The sequence below is a fragment of the Xiphias gladius genome, chromosome 7 (genome assembly GCF_016859285.1).
Source record: "Xiphias gladius isolate SHS-SW01 ecotype Sanya breed wild chromosome 7, ASM1685928v1, whole genome shotgun sequence".
Taxonomy (NCBI): Eukaryota; Metazoa; Chordata; class Actinopteri; order Istiophoriformes; family Xiphiidae; genus Xiphias; species Xiphias gladius.
In genome coordinates, this window is record NC_053406.1 from 10119835 (window position 1) to 10139807 (window position 19973).

The following is a 19973-nucleotide window of genomic DNA, read 5'->3' on the forward strand; positions in this document are numbered from 1 at the left end:
TTGTTTGAAATCTGTGGATTTTCATGTTGGCTAAAAATCATGCTTTTTTTTCACAGTTATAGTTAAGGGCAGTCACCTGGGGCCTCAGGTCAAAAACAGTTGGACACAATGAAAGCAAGGATACAAAATAAGTGGCTGAGATGACAGAGAGAAAGAACACGCTCCGGGTGTCAGGGATTCCTGACGCACACACACACTTTCACCTTGACACTTGGGATTAGAGCCACTGTCTTCGCTTGCTTGCTCGCTTTTTCAGTATCTCTACAATAACGACTTATGCAACACCATGGAAATGCTTGGATGTGTTTCTGTCAATGATTCTCACACACAAACACACACACACACACACACGCTGAAACCTGAGTCGTCCACTTTATAGTTTTGCATAGCAAGACTTTTGGCTACTTGAGGTTTGGCCCCCTGAGACTCCCCACTTCAGCTCAGCGTGGACTACAAAGAGGTCGCTTAGTTGTATCTTGATTGCATCATGTAGATGGAGCCCCTCTGAAGAGTCACTGGGCTGTTTGATAGTGATTCAGCAGAGGCAGCACTGTGAGACTAGTGTGGCTAAATGGGGAGATCCAGATAAAGGGGGGAAACGAGAATAAAGTACATATAAATAAGCACAACAAATGGGAAAACAAAGGGAAAACAAAAAAGGGGGAAACAGAGGAGACAATGCCAAAACATTAAAAGTGCTGTTTAATTGAAATTTTACAGGCTGTGTATGCATGTGCATGTGAAACAGCAAGAGGGAGTGTATGTTAAGGATTTCTGTTTCTGTATGTATGTGTGTGTGTGTGTGTGTGTGTGTGTGTGTGTTTGTGTGGTGATTTCAGACTGTGAGAAAGGAAAGGAGGGAGCGTACACGAGTGTATATGTGTGTTTGCATACCTCTGGGGAGCTGGTGCTGTTCTTTTGATGTTGCCCACCCTGCAGCATGAGTGGGCTGCGTACCATTAGACATAGCTGGTTATCCGGACCTCCAAACCTGCAGGCTCACGGGCCACCAGTGACAGAAGGGGGTGGGGGTGGGGGGGTAAGAAGTGTGTGTTTGTGAGTGAGTTTCAAAAGCATTAACATACAGTATCTGCATAATGTGGTGATCAAAGAAAGGAAAAAGAACATTAGGGATAAATGTTAGCGTCAAGGTAACATAAATTCTCTCGAAATGTAGAGCGATTTGATGCAGAACAAAAGAGGTTTGCTTTGATGCAGATGTCCTGTAGATTCTAAACTCACAGCAATACAAGTGTGAGATTAGCCTCAACTTTGGCTAAAGCAGATGTTATGTATCTGTGTCTGCATCCCAAATAGTTAGATTTTTATGATTTGTGCGTGTCACTGACAGAGAGAAGGCCTCATTAATCAATGTTGAGTCATGTGACACTGTCTGAAAACCTACTGATCTTTTAATTCACAGGGCGGAGAAAAGATGTGATGTATGAAATGCAATCAGATGTAATTATTTGCCCTAGCAATACGGCCGATCTTTGACCTACGACTGTCACATGCCATCTCACAACCCACAGTTATTTGTGCCATATTTGAAAGCCAAGCAACTTCTAATAGAGACATGTGGCATGCAATTTAGCTGTTCTCAGTCAAAGTGTTAATTGAGATAGATGGTGATGCAAGATCCATTACATTTTCCGTAATACCAGTGAGCACATCAAACCGGCATAATTGTATGATGTGCCGAGCGCCTGTGAATTGGTTGGTTTATTGTGCAGCAAGCCTGCAGTCTTACACATTTAGCACAGCAATTTCAGAAAGTGGATGTCCTTCAGAGTTCCGGTAATGAAAGCATTTTGGCAACAGCAGGGAGAAGTATCTAATGTGAAGAAATTAAATAAAAAGGAACAGTGTTTCATCATCAAAATATGTTGAAATGAAGTTTTACATTAAGTTTGGTGGAGTTAAAACTAATCTTTTCCCTCTGCTAGTAATTTCTGTTTCATAATTGCTATTGACACATAGGGACTGCTTGAAACGCAGTGGCCTTTCCCCTCTTAAAATTAGTTTGTACAGAAAAAGTTAAGATCAAATCTGGGCAGATAAACATTTAAATGAATGAAGCCTATAGGTCTCTATCATATTGAAGAGGGAACACATTACTCTGGTTTTAAAATCACTTGATTGGCTGCAGGTCTGTTTTAGAGTGGATGTAGTGGACCTGCTGACCCCATACCAGCCTGAAGCAATCTGAGATCCTCTGGTAGGTCATCCCTGGCCATTCCTAGAGCAAAACTAAAAAGAAAAAGCAAACTGACCTTTTCTATTTGGGCTCCTCGGGCTGTGGAATGACCAGCCAGAGGAAATCAGGGTAGCAAACTCATTGTTATCTTTTAAGTAACTTTTAAGCACTCACTATTTTAGCCTTGCATTTCATTGATTTTCTTAATGGGTTTACTGTTTCTCATATTTTTTAATCTTATGTAAAGCACTTTGTAACTTTTTTTGAAGATGGTTCTAAATAAAGAAAGGTATTATTATTATTATCATTATTATTTTCTCCACTTCATCACACATTCCCCCGCATTGTCAGGATATGCGGATATTTCTCTAAGAAGCATAGGTTTCCCTGAGGTTTCTCAAACTACAGACACAACAAAAATTACAACGTAACTGGGTGATCTGTACTTTCAGATATTACAAGTCATTTGCAGTTTATGGTAAAATATAAACTTGGTATTGCTTTGTTCAGTTCTATATTTGAAACTGGCTGTCTAGCTGTCTCATGAGCGCCTGGTGCTGATGCATTATAAACAACAGATTTACAATTTAAATATTTCCGGAGTAAACATAAAAGTGAAAAAAACAACAGAACCCAGAGGCAAAAAAGTTAATTTAATTGCCTGTTTGTCTGTTTGTATGCTGTATTCTTCACATCCAGTTTCAAATGGACTTGACATCATGAGCAGGCTTGTTCTTTCTCAGTGTTCCTCACTCTTTTCTGGATGTAGTAGAGCTAATTACAGTAATTATCAAACCTAATAGACTTGCACTTTCTGACTCTTTCCTGCTTCCTGCAGTACGTTACCTGAGCGCACTGGAGGCCTTTGTGTCGTGTAGCACCAGACCACAGAGCAGCATGGTGATTGGCTGGAGGGAAAAGGAAAGCAGGAGTCTACGAGTCACTTGTTTCTTTACAAAGAGAGGAGTGTGGGACATAGATCACCTCCGTGGACTCAATCTGATAGGTGGGGGCAAATGTGTATTCATTGAATATATTAAAGAGGAAATCCATCAATTTTGCGCAGGAAATTGAGTTTACTCATCATGAGAAGTACTACTCAGTCTGTGAAAACAGTTTTATAATGTCTTCTGTGGCTCATAAAAGAGCTTTTTAAAGTCTGAAAAAAATAACCCTGATGATGTCGTCAGAAGAGCTGGAGCTTGACCCATACCATGGACTAAAAGTCAGGGAATCTTGGCCTCTGCTGCACCGATTTGGACATTTTCTTTTTAATCCGTCTCTTGCGGGTCCCTGAACTTTATGGAAGCGCAACACTAAATGGCTGGAGCACCCAATTTACATAATACTTATGATGTATGAATGAAAAGTATTTGTTCATTCTTAACTTGGCATTTCAAGGCATTTTTTTTTTATGTAGCACAAAATCACAAAGTTTTACTAGAGGGTTTTACATTCTCAACAACATGTAAAACTGTCTATCTTTAAGCCTTTGATTTGAATAAGGAAAAATTTCACAAAAACAAAACTTACAGGGACCCCATGAATGTGCCCTATATGCATTGTATGTGAAATACATCATACTGCATGGTTAAAAAAATATTTGAAAAATGTGAATGTCTTTACAGAAGTTCCGTTAGAAAAATCAAATCAAAGGCTGTAACAATACTCACCAACACAGAAAGAGAAAACAGAACTGTCAAATGCACCATTGAATTGGTTGTGGGGGACTAAAAACAATAGGATTTCCTGTAATTAATTGCTGTTAGCACCTCTGCTAATTTTGGATATTCTGATTGGTTGCAGCCACAGCAGGTGTGGATCATCTAATCTTGCTGTGGAACCCGAATGTGACCTCCGAGCCAGTGTGTGCACTCAGTGGGCACATAAGCCCTGTCCTCGCAGTTTGCTTCATGCAAACCAAGCAACAACTGCTCAGCTACTCCAAAGATAAGGTAGGAGGGCGTATCTCTGTGTGCAGCGCTCTGTTAGAAAAGATAATGTAATGATAAAGAGCCCTCTCATTGTGATATTAATTATGATACCTTGCTATAATTACTGCAGAGGAAGGAGGCCATGGTGCAGATGATTGGTAGCCTGTTTCACACTGTTGCCATTACAAGTACTGAGCAAAATTAAGACCACATAAACTTTAAACCCTTCTTCTCTTTGATGCAAAGACGATGATGGTGCTTGTGTTGCTTTTCCTCTCCTTGTTGCAACTCTGTGCATGTTTGCCTTCTCTTTGGCTTTTCTGAAGAGAATGAATATTTTAGAAGTGATTTATGTTCCATCTGCCTTCTCCTCAAACACCATCTGCCATTGCAAGAAATTCTGAAAGCTTTACCTCAATTTCCTCTGGAAGAGTTTCTGGAACAGTGACAGTCATCTTATTTGTGCCGTAAAGTAATGTGACAGAGTTCATGTGAATTCTGACTAAGTGGCACTCTTTATGTAAGAAAGGACATCAAATGTGCACATGTTAAAGGCCCAACGAAGATTGCAAGATGCTCCAGTACACAAATTGATCAGATATTTACTAACAAACCAGAAAGAATAACTAAAAGTTATAATTCAATCACTAGATTGAATCAGATCATAACCTAACCCAATGTGAGAGAAAACAGTGCATACTCAGAGCTAAATAAGAAGAATTTGTCAGTGAAATTAACAGCTTGAACTGGGATGATGTAATGTCCTATGTACTATCTAGACTATGGCTGTAATATTACTCACAGAATCAACTCAGTTAGGGAAAGATTTAATTTGAGGTCACAGATAAAATCTAAAAATAAAAATAAATTAACCCGGTTTAATGAAAATCTGTTTTAAGTTAACTTGTCTTTTAAACACAATCTGGAGACTGCCTTGAAGCCAGTAACTATAGACCAATAAGCATACTACCAATACTCTCAAAGGTTGCTGAAAAAGTTGTCATTGAACAACTAACAACATTTCTTAATATAAGCAATTTTGGTCTGCATTGTATGCAGTTTGTTTTTAGAGCAAACTGAACATGCTACCTTGTACTTGATAGAGTAAATTTAATCAAGTCACGGTCACAATGTTTTAATTAACTTCTCATCAAGAGCACTGGCATGGATGTCTTCATATTTGTCTAATAGGATGCAATATGTCAAAGTCTGTGACACATTGTCCAGTAACATGAAGTATACAATGGGTGTTCCACAAGGGTCAGTGTTAGGTCCTCTATTATTTAACCTATATTATATTAATGATCTCCCTCAACAGTGTCATGATGTAGAACTGCAGATGTATATAGATGACTTTGTCACATACACGCACACGCAAATACAGCTGAGGTAGCAGCTGCCAAACTAACAAATTCCCTGAAAAGGATCACACATTTGTTTGATCAGTCCTGTCTCAGTCTAAATGTAAACAAGACAAAAGATAGGTTTTTCTCTAAAACCTCATAGTGCTGATATTCTCATCAAAGGTGAAAGGATTGACATAGCAACTGATTTTAAATATCTTGGTTTGATACTGGATCCAAATTTGAACTTTAAGAAACATTTTTTTAATAATGATTAAAACTATAAAGTGCAACTTAGTATGTGTGTATATATATATATACACACACACACATACTAAGTTGTATTTTATAGTTTTAATATATTCTCTCTCTCTCTCGACAGAGCCAAGATATTTATGCATGCCATGGTCCTTTCCCATATGTCTTATTGCATTGCATGTTGGGTGCAAGCTGTTGAAACACCCATAAGACCTCTACGGTCCTTATACAAACAAGCTCTAGACAAAACTCTAGGCAAAAAGCCAATGCATTTCCTCCCCTGTAAGGTACTGGAAAAATGCAATGTACTGAGCTTATATCCTATATATGAGACTGTACTCTACCATTTTGCCGCACTGCATTTGGGGTATCAGTTTTCTCTGTAACAGCCACAAATCATTGGAAAAGCCTGCCTGATGATGTGAGGGGCTGCAGCTCTATCAGTACTTTCAAGACCAACTTAAAAAGTCTGTTAAAAGCTGGTCAGCTCTGCACTCACTGACTTTGATATATATTATCTTATGATCTTAATGACTTGCTTTTATTTGACAAACATACATTTGTGATGTGCTAATGTGTGTGGGTTTTTGTTTTGATCTCTTGTGTTCTTTTTTGTATAATCTTGTATGTTGTTTCTCTGTATGGTTTGTTAATGTCTTGTTTCTTTGTTCTGACGTGCCAAAGGACTGCAGGTGCAAATCAGTTTAAAGCTATAATCTGGTACGGTGCATCAAATAGTGACATTTATGTTTCAACTGTACGAATAAATAAATAATTATAATGATGTCTTGTGATAATCATTGGTTTTATAGTATTTTTTATTTTTTTTTCTCCTGTGCCTGTGGTGATTCATACAGCTTCTACCCTTACAAACACCTTTCTTGTCTTTCCAGGTCCTTTGCCTGTGGGACGTGTCCACTCAGCAGTGTGTTCACCGTCTGGCTGGTGTCTTCCCAAAGACGCAGGAGGACACACACACCCTCCTGTTCCTCCACGAAGAGCGTCAACTCCTCCTGCTCTCATTCAACAGCCTGCTCCTTCTGCTAGAGACCATGAAGGAGGAGAAGAGGACCAGCAGCCATGAACACCCTGTTACCTGTGTGCTGTATAACAGTCTGTTCAGACAAGTATGCAGGGGAAGTGGCTCCCTGAGACATTATTTCTTTGACTTTCGTGTCTTTCACTATTTTTGTTTATCTTTGTCTAGAGGCATGACGCAAGCAATACGTAGGCAGTATAGATGTTGTGAACTGGATGGGCTACTTTGGTGAATTTAGTAAGTGAGCAGGATATTCAGATACGGACGAATTCTATAATAGCTGAGTTTCAAAGTTCTTTCTAGACTATGGACACAATGGTTGAAAAAACAATCTCACCTCATGGTAGCTAGCAGATTTTGTTTGCACAGTTGTCATGTCGAATGTAGATGTTCAAAATTTCGTTTTCTCTGAGTGCTTTAAGGAATTCTTATCCATTGTTCTCGTCCATCTGCTGATGAAGATCATGTAATATGAACTAAAAGGAACTAGTTCATATTACATATGAACTAAATGGACCTTGATGTGAGATTTTTTTTTTTTTTTTTTTTTTTAATCTAAAATTTTTTCTTCCAAACATTTAATTAAAAAATATTCATGCAAATGTAGGTTGTATTTGTACAGATTATGCTGACTTCATTATACATCTGGGAATTCTGTCATGGTACTGTTGGACCTAAATTTAGGAAGTTTTGATAACACTTTAGTTTGCAACAGTTTTATATAATTGTGACATTAAATAGTCAAAATTTTCTAGTGGTTTCACAACGGGGTAATGCTTTCTATCTTTTTAAAAAACCTATGTGTCGTTATTATGTTTTGTTGCATGTTTTTTTCCCCTTTGCCCAACTCTATGAGAGACTTACACAACTAGCATTAGTTTTCCACACAGTAGAGTAACATTAAACTACTCTACACAAGTGCATTCACTCTTCCTCCTTCTTGCTTTTATTCCCACTTGACAGGAGCATTAGTAGCATATTTTCATGCGTAGTGGCTTAGCACTAAAATAAAGTGAAACAAAGCGAGGAGACTTGTTTGGCTATGTGAGAGTCAGTAAAGAATACATCAGTGGAACCTGCCTCTCTGCCAGCATAAAGTAGATCAAACTCTTGTTGATGATTGATATCGTGTGTGTTTGTGTGCGTGTGTGTGTGTGTGTGTGTGCGCGCGCGTAGGTAGTCAGTAGTGACTCCGCCTCCTCTGTAATCTGCTGGCTGCCTGACACGGGCCGAAAGGTCAAGCAGTTCCACCGTTGCCATGGCAATGCTGAGATCTCCACCATGGTCCTGGATGGTACAGAGACGCGGCTGTTTACTGCAGGCGCTGACGGAGAGGTCAAAGTAGGTGGACAGGCGCACACACACACACACTGATTCAGCTTTGAACCGTACAGCTGCAGCTCTTCTGTCTGTATACTCTCTAATTATGTGTATGCACACACAGGCATGTAGGACTTCTCTGGGCAGAATCATGTCTTTCATGGCTTTTTCACTCTTGAGTTTAAAATTTAGTTGGGATTTCTGTGCTTTTGTGTTGCACTCCACATTCAGGCACTGCATAATGACTCCAAGCTTACGGCAGTTGTTCTGAACAGATAAATAAAATAACTGCAAATATTAATAATTATGCGTGTAATCAATATAATCAGCCACATCAGCTCTCTGACCCCATGAGCCCTTGTGAAAATCCAGCCGTGTACATGCTGTGCATGTGCAAGCAGCATCAGGTATATACTCACGGTGCCATTTGAAACAAGTACACAAGTCATTCCCACCAGAAGGAGCAGGCACCCCTTGGGCCAATTAGTAACTAGAGGAATCATCTCTCCAATTTTCATCAACATCGAACCCGTGGTGTAGCAGTTAGGGCCATTCAGAATTTGAAATTTTAACCTTTTAATTGCGGTGTTCCCATCGGGCCAATCAGTGTTTCTTTGTTAAATGCCAGGACACAGATCCAAACTGCATGGTCCTTGCAAAGTTGGTCAGACTGTCTGAGATATTACCTGAGTCGTCATTATGATGGATGTGCAGTAGAATAGCAGCTCGACTGCTCAAGGGGGATCCAAGCCCACGCCCAGTATTCAGCTCAGAACCTTGTCGTCACTTACTGAAAAAATAAGTACAGCAGCAAATATTATACTTTCTCTCTTATTTGGGCTTTCAAATTCAGCAGATTTTGTGTTGTGCTATTATTTTGAGTGTCCTTTATTCTGTCTTTTTCAGGTGTGGGACTTCAATGGCCGCTGCCTTCACAGAATGAACGCCGGTCTAGGTCGAGCTGTGGAGATCTCACAGGTCCTGCTGCTCAAGAGGAGCATACTGGTGATGGGCTGGGAAAGGTATTTTAGATGTGTGCATACACGTGTAATCATTATTTTTACAGTATGCATCTTCTGTTTCACACCTTCATATATTGAGTACATGCAAAATTTGCGATACTGATAAAACTAAAAAATATGTGGAAATTTAAGACCCGGGTGTGTATCAGATGTTTTGATGCAGTAACACCCTCATAGACTGTGTATGTTTGCATTGTGCATGAAAGAGACTGCATCTGTCAAAGAGTCGGAATCGGTATGTGTGTGTGTGTGTGTGTTTACTCTCTCTGCCTGCCAGCGACTCAGAGCCAACCAGACATCTGGACTCTAACGAGTCAGAACGCTCTGGGGCGCTCCCAGTCACTTTAGTATCACTACATCAAATATATGTGTGTGTGTGTGTGTGTGTGTTTCTTTGTATACCCACATCACATCTGCTCTTCATCTTCATCATCAGTATATCGTACTCAGTGAGCTGAACTCAGCAGTGTGCTATCAACAAGTTACACAACTCCCTCTCTCTGTCTTTCTCTCTCTTCTCCACACACACACACACACACACACACACACACACACACACACACACCTTCTTTTTCTCTGGGAACGTCAAAGTGGTAAAGAGAACAAAGACGACAAATCAGCAGCAGTAAAAGAAATATGTTTCCTCATATCCACCTAGGAGACAGCTTAATCCATATTGTGCTGCGTCGCATGGCACCTATTCAAAGTCCTGTAGACTTCTGCTACTCATACCATCTCATGCAGGTTGAAATATATACCTCCCCTTGATAGACATATTCCCCCGATTTAAACCACAGTGCAGTGCCCAGTACCAGCACAACAATAAAAAGCAATACAAGTACTCTCACAGAACAAATTAGCAGGTGTGCTAAACCCTATGGAGATGACGTGTTTCACATGCATCACGCCTGCTGTAGCACTGTAGCGTACAGGAATAGCTTCCATGTTCATTACATACACTGTCTTGATGTGTAGCAGGTGTAAAGGAAAGTTTGAATCTAGTGCAGAGGAAACTATAATTTACATTGGAATACTCTTAAACATTAGCGCCAATGAAGCATGACAAAATAAAATGTATTAAATACAATATCTACTCTCTATCAGTTCTCTACACTTAGAATTGATCCAATATGTAAGAAAATGCTAATTCATTTTTCTCTGTAGGGTTGAAAATCGAATACACAAAAACAAAACGTCCATTTTTAATCTCGCTATAGGCACATTGTACTACTACTTCTACTTCTGCAACTATTACTGCTAATATTATTAAGTAAGTAAGACTTTGCTTCAATACCATCAACAGTCTAGTAAAGCCTGCCCCAGCTACTGTTTGTGCCACCTCTGCAGTAGACTGTGAGAAGCTCCTAAAGTATTTTGTTGAGAAGATAGATACATCAAAGCATCAATTACTCCTGCCGGCATCACTTCTACCCTTTAGATACGTTTACCCCCATCACCCTTAGGGACTTCATTTACACTGTGTCCCACACTAAGTTTACCACTTGCAAACTGGATTTTCTCCATTCCAAGTTGTTCAGAGGCTTTTGGAGTGATCACCCCTCGGCTTCTTCTGCATTTTGAACAAACCTCTTATATCTAGTCTGGTCCCAGACTGTGAAACAGACTTGTTTCTAGCCTCTCCTTAAGAAATCTGGTTTAGATCTGACACTCCCCCAAAACTGCTGTCCTATATCCAAATTACCTTTGGTTTCAAAAATCGTAACTTTTAGAGATAATGGAAGGAAAGAATATATCTTTAAAAAGAACCACAGTACAGAAATATTAATGGGTGCAAACTGGTTGATATCTCTGTTCTCATTTTGCTGGACCTGAGCGTGGCCTTTGACACAGGTACTTTTAAATCAATACTTGCTCTAGCTCTGCTGTACATCTCAGAAGTCTTAACCCCCGAGTCTGCACCGAGACCTCTCAGATCAGAGAATCAAATCTTGTTAAAAGTTACATGTTCCAGGTCTAAAATAAAGAGGGACCATGCTTTTACTGTTTAGCTCCAGCACTGTTATTACTACTATTACTGTTACTGATACTGAAACCACTACTACTATTAGTACTACTGCATTTCCTGCTACTGCTAGTACAACTTCTAATGCTACTGCTAAGACTACGAGAGCTACTGCCACTGTTACTGCTAATACTATTTCTTCTACTTCTGTTACTGCTACTGTCACCACTACTATTGTGCTACAGTATAATGATAATAATAATAATAACGTGTGACATTAACACATATCCCCCATTCCTGAGTGAGTGTGTGTGGATGAACCAGGCTGTACATCAACATCTAAAGAGGTCCTACGAGGTTTATATATGTGGCACATTCTTACACACCTGTCTTACCTGACTTCTGGTAACCTCCGTCTCTCTCTGCGTGTCTCCCTCTCTGTAGGATGTTCACAGTTTTCCGTCTGCATTCCTTCTCAAAATCTTTTGTTGAGCCCTCGGAGTGGAAGGGAGGTGTTCAGCATCGCGGTGATTTGCTCTGTGCTGCGTTTCAGCCTCCACAGACTCTTGTCACAGGTGTGTGTGTGTGTGTTTGTGTGTACACATGTTAAGCAATTCTAATATTTTTTGATTAGTTTTACTGGAGTAACAGAATTACAAGAAAACAAAAAAAAACAAGCACCGCTAACAGTTAGTACTATGTGTAGTAAGTCGACTTGCCTTTGCATAGAAGAGTACTTGTGCATTTGCACTTGTAAGTTTGTGTGTTCTCTTTCCTTTCTAGATTACATTTCCATGACTTAAATTAAGAATGAGGGCTCGTGTGGAGGAAAGAGAAAAGACAAAAAGAGGAAAGAACAGGCTAGGAAATGAAAATGAATCTTGGTTACAAAAAATCAGCGCAATGAAAAATAACTGGGAGCAGTTATCTAAAGATTAAAGTGATGTCGTTATCAAAGGAGTCATGCTCCACTGTGCACATGTGTAGGCAGAAAGAGACTGAATATATTTCAGAATTCAAAATCAAATGAATGTGTACTACAACCCAAACGTTTGTGAACACCCTGAATTTTAGCATTTTTGGTTAAATGTCAAACAATATTCATATTATAAATACAGTAAAGTGAGTAATGGTTTTTAACATATAGCTGGTTTGCCAGACCCTTTTAAGTCAGTGTTCTTCCCTGTGTCCCTTTGTTAGTACAAGCCACACTGCTAAAAAATATAGTATTTTATAGGTTTTTGTTGGCAGTTTTTTTTCATAAAAAAATGAAATCTTTACAAGTTAAAGCCTAGTAATTGGCGAGTTCTGTCGTAATTAAATCTTTAATTAGAGCTGCATTAAAGGCAGATGAGCTGGAAAGGTCAAGAAAAATATATGATGGAAAAAAAAAAACAAAGTACTGTGATCTGTGTGAGCATTTTTCTAATAAGAGGGGTAAATATCTATTTCCAATAAAAAGCTACACTTCTCATTACAGTTTTTCCTATTCTTTACATTATATTTCTTGTTTTAATTACTAATCTCTCTCTCTCTCTGTGTCTGTGAGGTGAGGTCATATAACCATAGGACAATTACTCAGACCAACAAATTTCCTCTTCTGTTTTTCTCTTGTCATTGTCTTTTTTTTGTTTTTGTTTTGTTTGTTTGTCTGCACAAGTAATAGGTTGGACCAGCAGGAGTGGTGATTTTTGTGTCTGTATTTGTCACGTCACCAAGGATATTTATTTTGTAGTTTTGTTGTTACACAAAACATTTAAAAAATAAAAAGCAAATAAACTATACATACACTATATATAATGAAAATTATCCAAGGTTACCATCAAAATGATCACGCAACCGATCAGCGCATGGATTCAGTGGTATGAAATGGAGACGACGCGCACTCGTGAAATCAGTATAGAGTCCTAAAATCACACCCGCACTTAAAATTAAAATTCAAACCTGTGGCAATTTTATTCCCATTTGCCAAGCGTGAGCAACTTAAGACTGACAAGCACCATTAGCCAAGAACACGAAGAACTTGCCCATTACATGAAAATAATCAACATCCTAACAAAAGATAGCCAAAATGACTCAGGCTGTTTAGGTCTTTAATATGTGACGACAGCATACTTTGAAATACCAGCGAGGCCCCTAAGCACTCATCACTTTTCTTAGATTTTTCTTCCTGAGGGACTGACTGGCAATCCTCCAGTCACTGGTCCACTTCTATAACCGTCAAAGTACAAACACTGCACCCACTTTGCGCCAGTTTGTTCCTCAGTTTCTAAACTTGTATCACTATGGGTCACATATCGAAAGTTCAGTTTCAGTGTACCAGTTTGTGTGAGCAGAGCGCAGGCATAAACTGCAGACCTTCTCTGGCCTTTCGAGACGCATCGACTCCAGAGATAAGTATAGTGGGAGATAAAGTGAGGGATGGAAGTGGACAGGGAGATAAGATTGGGTGTTTCTTGAAGCTGGAAGGAGAAATGGTGTGGAAGGAAATGAAGAGGTTGGAGCTGGAACAAAAGCGCAATTCAGGAGCTGTAATGTGAACTTGGAAACTTCTTCAAAGTTCGCTCCTCTCTCTGTCTGCTTCCTCTCTCTTTCCTGGTCTCTAACTGACACTCTCTCCTCATTTCTGTTTCTTTTTTTTTTTACCTCATCCCCCCTGTTAGCCTGCTGCATTTCTTCCTTCGTCCACACACACACACACACACACACACACACACACACACACACACACACACACACACACACACACACACACACACACAGGGCCCCACGCTGCTCCCTCCAACTCCAATTTAATTCCAAATGCCCAATTTAAATTATGTTTATTAGAGCTCTCTCAGTAGGAGTGAGTGAAATGAGACAGAGTACTTTCTGTGTTTCAAGTATCTGTGTGTGTGTGTATGTGTGTCTGTGTGGGTTTTAATGCTTCAGGGTGGGGGTTTGTATTCGCTAGAAAGAGAGAATAAAATCAAACGGTATTTTTTGGTGTGTTTGAAGGTGTGTTTATTTGCATAGGTTTATGAAATGTTACAGTGTGGTTGCATTTTCTGGCTTAAACCAAATCATTGACTCCTTTAGTTAATAGCTGATGCAAGAAATTGACAAAACAAAAACTATGATTTAATATTTTGCAGCTCGCCAGCAAGAAATCCCCCTTTATCTGTGATTTCTTTTTTGTTCATAACCCGCTGTCACTCAGCCAATACTGATGAATACTGATGAATGCAAAGGATTCACCCCACAAACAGTTTTTTTTATATTATAAAAAAAATTGCAGTGCTCTGCCGGATAATATCTTTGGAATACAGTTGATGGTTTCCTCTTGAAAGACAAAAGATCAAATGAGTGTCCTCTTCATGAACACTGTGTGTGGATCAAATGTGACTCTTCAGTTTTTGGAATAGTTTTTTTGTCATCAGAGGTACTGGTTTATCCAGAGCAAGAAAATTCATAAAATGATGTGATTCATTCATAAATTCCTCCTACGCCTTCACATCCTTTGCATTGCTCTCTCTTTCCCTAGCCTTTGGGCAAATGTGAAAAAAGGAGGAATCACATTCATGTCCCGATTTCCTACATTTCCACACTTGTCTACTCAGACACTAAAGCAAAAGGTGGATGTGAACTATCCGTTATTTTCTCCATGAACTATTTTTGCAAATTCTTTCTTCTCCAAATCCGCCGAGCACAAAGATGGCGTCTGAAAGCGATGATGTATTAGTTTCAGTTGGCAGCTTATTTCTTCAGGGTTGCAGTGAGTAGTGCTGTTTTCAGATCAAAGCACGCGTCCTACCAAACTATGTGAAAGTGCCGCCAAGTGAAAGCAGTGGTGGCATCATGGCCGCTACGGCCAATCCCAATGGCCAATCCTTTAATCCTCCATTGCCGAACAACTTCCAATCTACCGAAGACCAACTCATCTGAACTTTGATGGACAGCCAAAATATTTTAGAAATGGAAATTTAATTCTGAATGACAGCAATGACACACTTTAAAACAGAGGATGCTCTGATTTATATATTTCAAATATTTTCAAGTTAGGGACTTCAAGACTCCACTCATTTTACACATTAAAGTCTGCTTACAGGTCTTTAGTACTACTACATATACGAAAAAAAAGTTGTATAAAACCTTTTACATGAAGTCTACTAGCATGACAAACCTGAATCTCCAACTGTCGGTGGTCAAGTTGCAATCGTGGATAATGTAGGTGCCAGATTTGACAAGGAAGAGGAGCAACAGAGCAAAAAAGAAAATATCTCTTGTTCTACTGCATCGGTTTTGATACTTTTTTTGTGAGTCCAACAATGTTATAGGAGTGCAATGTTAAATTGGGGGAGTACTCTTTTAATGAAAAGGAGGTATGAGAGTTTGTTGTATTTATTCTTCCATTAATGAGCATGTATCCATGTGCTTATAGGGCTGTGCGATGTGCTGTGTATGTGTGTTGTCAGAAATTGACAGGGTTTAGTGCACCAGAGCATTTTTGAAAGTTAATGAAGGTAACGTTAATCCATCTACGTCTTAAAGCTCAAAATTTTGTAGATGATGCAGATACTGTATCTATGCTCTCTCATCCCCTCTATTCCTCTCTGTCTCACACACACACACACACACACAGGGCATGCTAAAAGTTGCTTGAAATACAGAAGTTGGCCCTGGGCTGCATGAATAATGCAGACAACCCACGCTCTCATAAACTTTATACCTCCTTTAGCTCACACATACACACCCTCCTCAACACACTGCTCACACATCTCGTTAACTCCTGCTGTTCAACTGTCGAAACACCTGATGAGATGCCTACCTTAAATAATAAACACAGACACACACTTTCATATATATAATAAAGATTATTAGAAAAGCACTTTCTCTTGAGGTGAAAGTTAAGGGTTTAGGGGTAGAACAGATGGTAGCCGGGGACAGATGTTGAGTTTTGTCATCTTTAAAGTGGTTTTTGTGGCTTCGTTTGCGTGATTCAGCAGCATGAGGAATGTAACAGTGTGTGTATGTGGACAAAAACTTTTTGTATAGATTGTTTATATATTTTTTTTTATAATTTGATGTTTTGTTTTTTTCTGTGAAGCGACTCCGTAAATAGGAACCATTATAAAGCTTTGGTAGTATATTTTTTAAATACAAAACTGCCATAAAGCAAAGTGCGATTTTAGGAAAGTTTCTGATTAGTTCTTGCCGTATGTTTATCTCACTCACTTCTGATGTGTGCAGGAAGCTATGATGGACAGATTATTGTCTGGAACAACGGTACAGAAAAAGCTTTGAGGAAACTGCAGCCACATTCTGAACACGAAGACTACAAGAAGCAGCAAGGTCTCACATTCACAATTAAATTCAACAAACACTTAATTCTGTAATTGGATAGTTTAGTAAGTTCTATATTTTAAAAAAAAAAAAACCTAACTATTTTTTAACTCAAAATTGTTCTTGTCCTTCTGCTTTTGATCTGTCTCACTTGCCTCATTTTTTCTTTCTCCTTTAATACTTTGCCCAACTCTGATTTTCTAGGTAATTCCCCTGATCCTCATCTTATGTTGAATGGCAAAGAGGACTCAGAGAACTTCCTTGCCATCACCAGATTGTTCTTCATACCAGGACGCACATCTACAGCTGCAGCTACAGGTGAAATATTGAAAACTAAATATCAACTGTGTACACAAACTGTTGTTAAAGTAGGTTGTGGAATAAATGGGAGACTATATGATGTTTAAGCAACAAGGTTAAGCAGCATTGTTGCCCAAATTAACAAGTCATCATGCCCATAAAATGTTGCAAGTTTTATTATAGCCATAAAGCCTACGGTGATTTTGCCTTTTTGTTGATGAAATACGCACAGTGTATTTCACCTACTGTAGTTCGAGCTGTGTGGAAGCCTGAAATCTGAAGAGTTATAGTTGATGCAAACAAAGTGAAATTACTTTAGAGGTGAAAGAGTTCAACGATCAAAAGCCTTTTTTATAGGCCAAATGCACTGCATATACAGCCTTGTTTCTGTTGTTGACACACACAGTATGCACACTTGCACATTACTCTGTGTATTGTGTTTACACGTTACAAAGACAGTAAGGATGCGGGTATCTTTTCCTCCACATCAGTGTGTGATGTGTTGAGTTTGCGTCAAGTTTTCCATACTTTAGCCACTTCTCATATAATGCAACACAAGGTCTGAAGTTTACTTTTCTTTCTTTCTTTGTTTAATATTTCTGAAAATCCATCAGGTGGTGCAGACTTGGTGTCCTGTGGAGGTTCGGGTCTGGTTAGGCTCTGGAACAACGTCCGTAGCCGTCTCGTGGGGCAGTTCACAGCTCACAACAGAGACCTGGGATCTATTGTCATGACGGTCAGCCCTTGTGGAAAATATTTAGTTACAGCTGATAGAGAAGGAACACTCAAGACATGGGACATACAGGTAGGTGTTTGTCACACATACATGTAATACATATTTTATATCAGCTGCAGTGGACCACTCTTATTCACACTGAAAACTACATGCCACCACGGCGCGTGTGTGTGTACCGTAAGAGGAACAAGAGGCAGAGTGACAAAAACAGAGTGATTGATGGGGACTGGTGAACCCAGAGCCAGAGGGAGAGACAGAGATCAAGAGACAAACTGTGATGGACAGTGAAGAAAGAGCGAGCCTCGATATTTCCATTAGATCAGGCATGTTGTTCACTTTGAAAATGACAGTACTGTCTGTCATTTTGAAGCCTCAGCATCTTGCCAGAGCAAAACCAGGGCCAGTCAATCTTTCAGAAAATCTCCACTGATACCGTGTATTAGCAGGAGGAGGTGATGTCCCCGTCCTCTTTGGTTTTTCATTTTAAATTTTAGAGGCATTTAGAATGAATGAGAGTGGTACGGTTTGCCCTTTGCATCCCCCTTTTTAACAGAAATAAACACTGAAATGTGCAGAAATGTGTGGAAAAACAGCGATTTACTGTGACATTTTCTGGCAGATCACCTCCACTAGAGAAGAGGATAACTGTCAGTAATTTCAGCTGAGTTTGCTGATCACACATTCACTTAGCACATGAACACTTTAAATACATCACACATATTCGGTAACTGAAGAGTTTCTGATACCTCAGGGAGACCTTTTGACTTTTTGATTCTGATTATGGAGACTTGGATCACAATGGTATGAGGCGTAGCTGCGTCACTGTCATGCTCATAATTGCAGTAAAAGAACACCCTCTTGGGTATTTTTGCCACCGTATTCAGAGCTCTACTCTCCGTCACAGTTTGTAAGAGGGGATGAATTCAGATGGATGCGTCTCATTTCGCTTCTAGTTTAAATTATGGAAATGTGTGTATATATGTTGCAGGGTTGAAGAAGTTGGGCAAGCTCAGTGCTCTGGTAGAAATCCTGTCCTTCAGCAAGTTGGCGCATGCTTTGGAATCAGCTGGATGACTAAAATGATTGCACAATATCCTATTTAGTGTCGTCCTCTCATACACAGGATTACGCAGTTCAGTGCCAGGCCTCAACCTGACATGATGCAGTAATTTTGGTAGTTGTTTTTTTATATATTACACAACATGTAAATATATAAAGTAAGCTTCTGTGTTAATGACAATATTGCCTTAACAAGGCGGTGGGCCATAACTTCAGAAACAGTGTAGTGGAGAAAAAGGGATTTGAAGGCTCTTAGCCAAACTGTGTAACAGATTTATAAACTGTAAAAACTGTATTTTTGCTTTTTTAGGCTCATTGTTAATGATTTTTAGGTGATTATTGATCATTGTCTTTACATAAAGCTTAAAACACTTTTAGATAGTCTACTGTGCAATCAAAATGTTATCTTGTGTCTTCAGCTATCTGAATTTTGCTGTCTGATTTTGTTACAGAAAACAGGTAGGACAAAGTGGGTAAATTAGCTTTAGCTAAGGCTATAGCCAGGCTTCAGTCACTGAAGTTTTGTTTTCTCTGTTTCATAGCTCTTACAGTTTTCTTTTTTGTTTGCTTGTTTTTACTGTATGTGTTTTTATTGTTATTTTTTTTTAATATTAATCAGGTTTCTTGCAGGAAAACAGTTATGGCCATGAAGGGTCAAGTTTGAAGTTGCTTTTTTTTCAGCTCCAAACTGATTTCATGTTTGGAGAAAACACGCCATATTCATTAATTGTGTTAGTTTTGACGGTATTAATATCCTATAATAATATACTATTCAGTAATCCACTGTCTTTCTCCCCCTATCCCTCAGCATTATTGTGTTGAGCTGGATGACAGGATAACCAAAGAACCTCCGAACCTACTGCGTAGTTTCCGCCCACACCTTGATCGTGTGACTCACCTGGAGACATGTGTCCATGGCGACAGGCTCCTCCTTCTCTCTGCATCATCGGACTGCAGCGTGGCTCTTAGCTACCTGCCTGGAGATACTGTTGGTCTGTTTGGACAGGTACACAAGCACACGCATACACGGGTCATTTAAGTGCACCGCAGTAGCTTGAATTACATTGCATAAACCTGCATGTTTGAGATAAATAGTTTGGGATGGCAGAGATATTGTTCAGCACCACACTGTCAAGTTAACGGCCTTAGATCCTCGCAGTTGAAACATACAGTGGTGCAGGCTGGCTCTGATAAAGCCTAACCTCCCACTCTGCAGCGTGCTGGTGGGTGGTAGGATTCAGTTGACGAAATGGATGTGAAACCCAGCATCAAGCCACGGTTAGGCGTATGTATGTGTCAAAGGAGGCCCATGGTAAGTCAGCCTGGGGCGATGTCTAATGAGTGTTGCTTCCACACGCACACACACGCACACACACACACACACACACACACACACACACACACACACACACACACACACACACACACACACACAAATGAACCACAATCCACAGAAGAGCATGCATGAATGAAAGCAGAC

The 19973-nt window shown here is 39.5% G+C and overlaps 1 protein-coding gene and 1 long non-coding RNA gene across 2 annotated transcripts in view; one reads left to right on the forward strand and one right to left on the reverse strand.

Annotated features, from left to right (window-relative positions):
• LOC120791557 (WD repeat-containing protein 49-like) overlaps window positions 1-19973 on the forward strand; it is a 30523-nt gene that overhangs the window by 4468 nt on the left and 6082 nt on the right. The window contains exons 7-16 of the mRNA XM_040130003.1: window positions 3036-3203; window positions 4004-4152; window positions 6626-6859; window positions 7948-8112; window positions 8998-9113; window positions 11521-11651; window positions 16306-16407; window positions 16627-16716; window positions 17313-17503; window positions 19302-19499. Of these exons, the coding sequence (XP_039985937.1) occupies window positions 3036-3203; window positions 4004-4152; window positions 6626-6859; window positions 7948-8112; window positions 8998-9113; window positions 11521-11651; window positions 16306-16407; window positions 16627-16716; window positions 17313-17503; window positions 19302-19499 (1544 nt within the window). The remainder of the gene's footprint in view (window positions 1-3035; window positions 3204-4003; window positions 4153-6625; window positions 6860-7947; window positions 8113-8997; window positions 9114-11520; window positions 11652-16305; window positions 16408-16626; window positions 16717-17312; window positions 17504-19301; window positions 19500-19973) is intronic.
• Window positions 205-3948, reverse strand: LOC120791559. Its single transcript, XR_005707695.1, has 4 exons — window positions 3871-3948; window positions 3044-3105; window positions 895-991; window positions 205-567 (listed from the first exon to the last, which is right to left on the reverse strand). It is a non-coding gene; the product is annotated as an uncharacterized LOC120791559 (long non-coding RNA).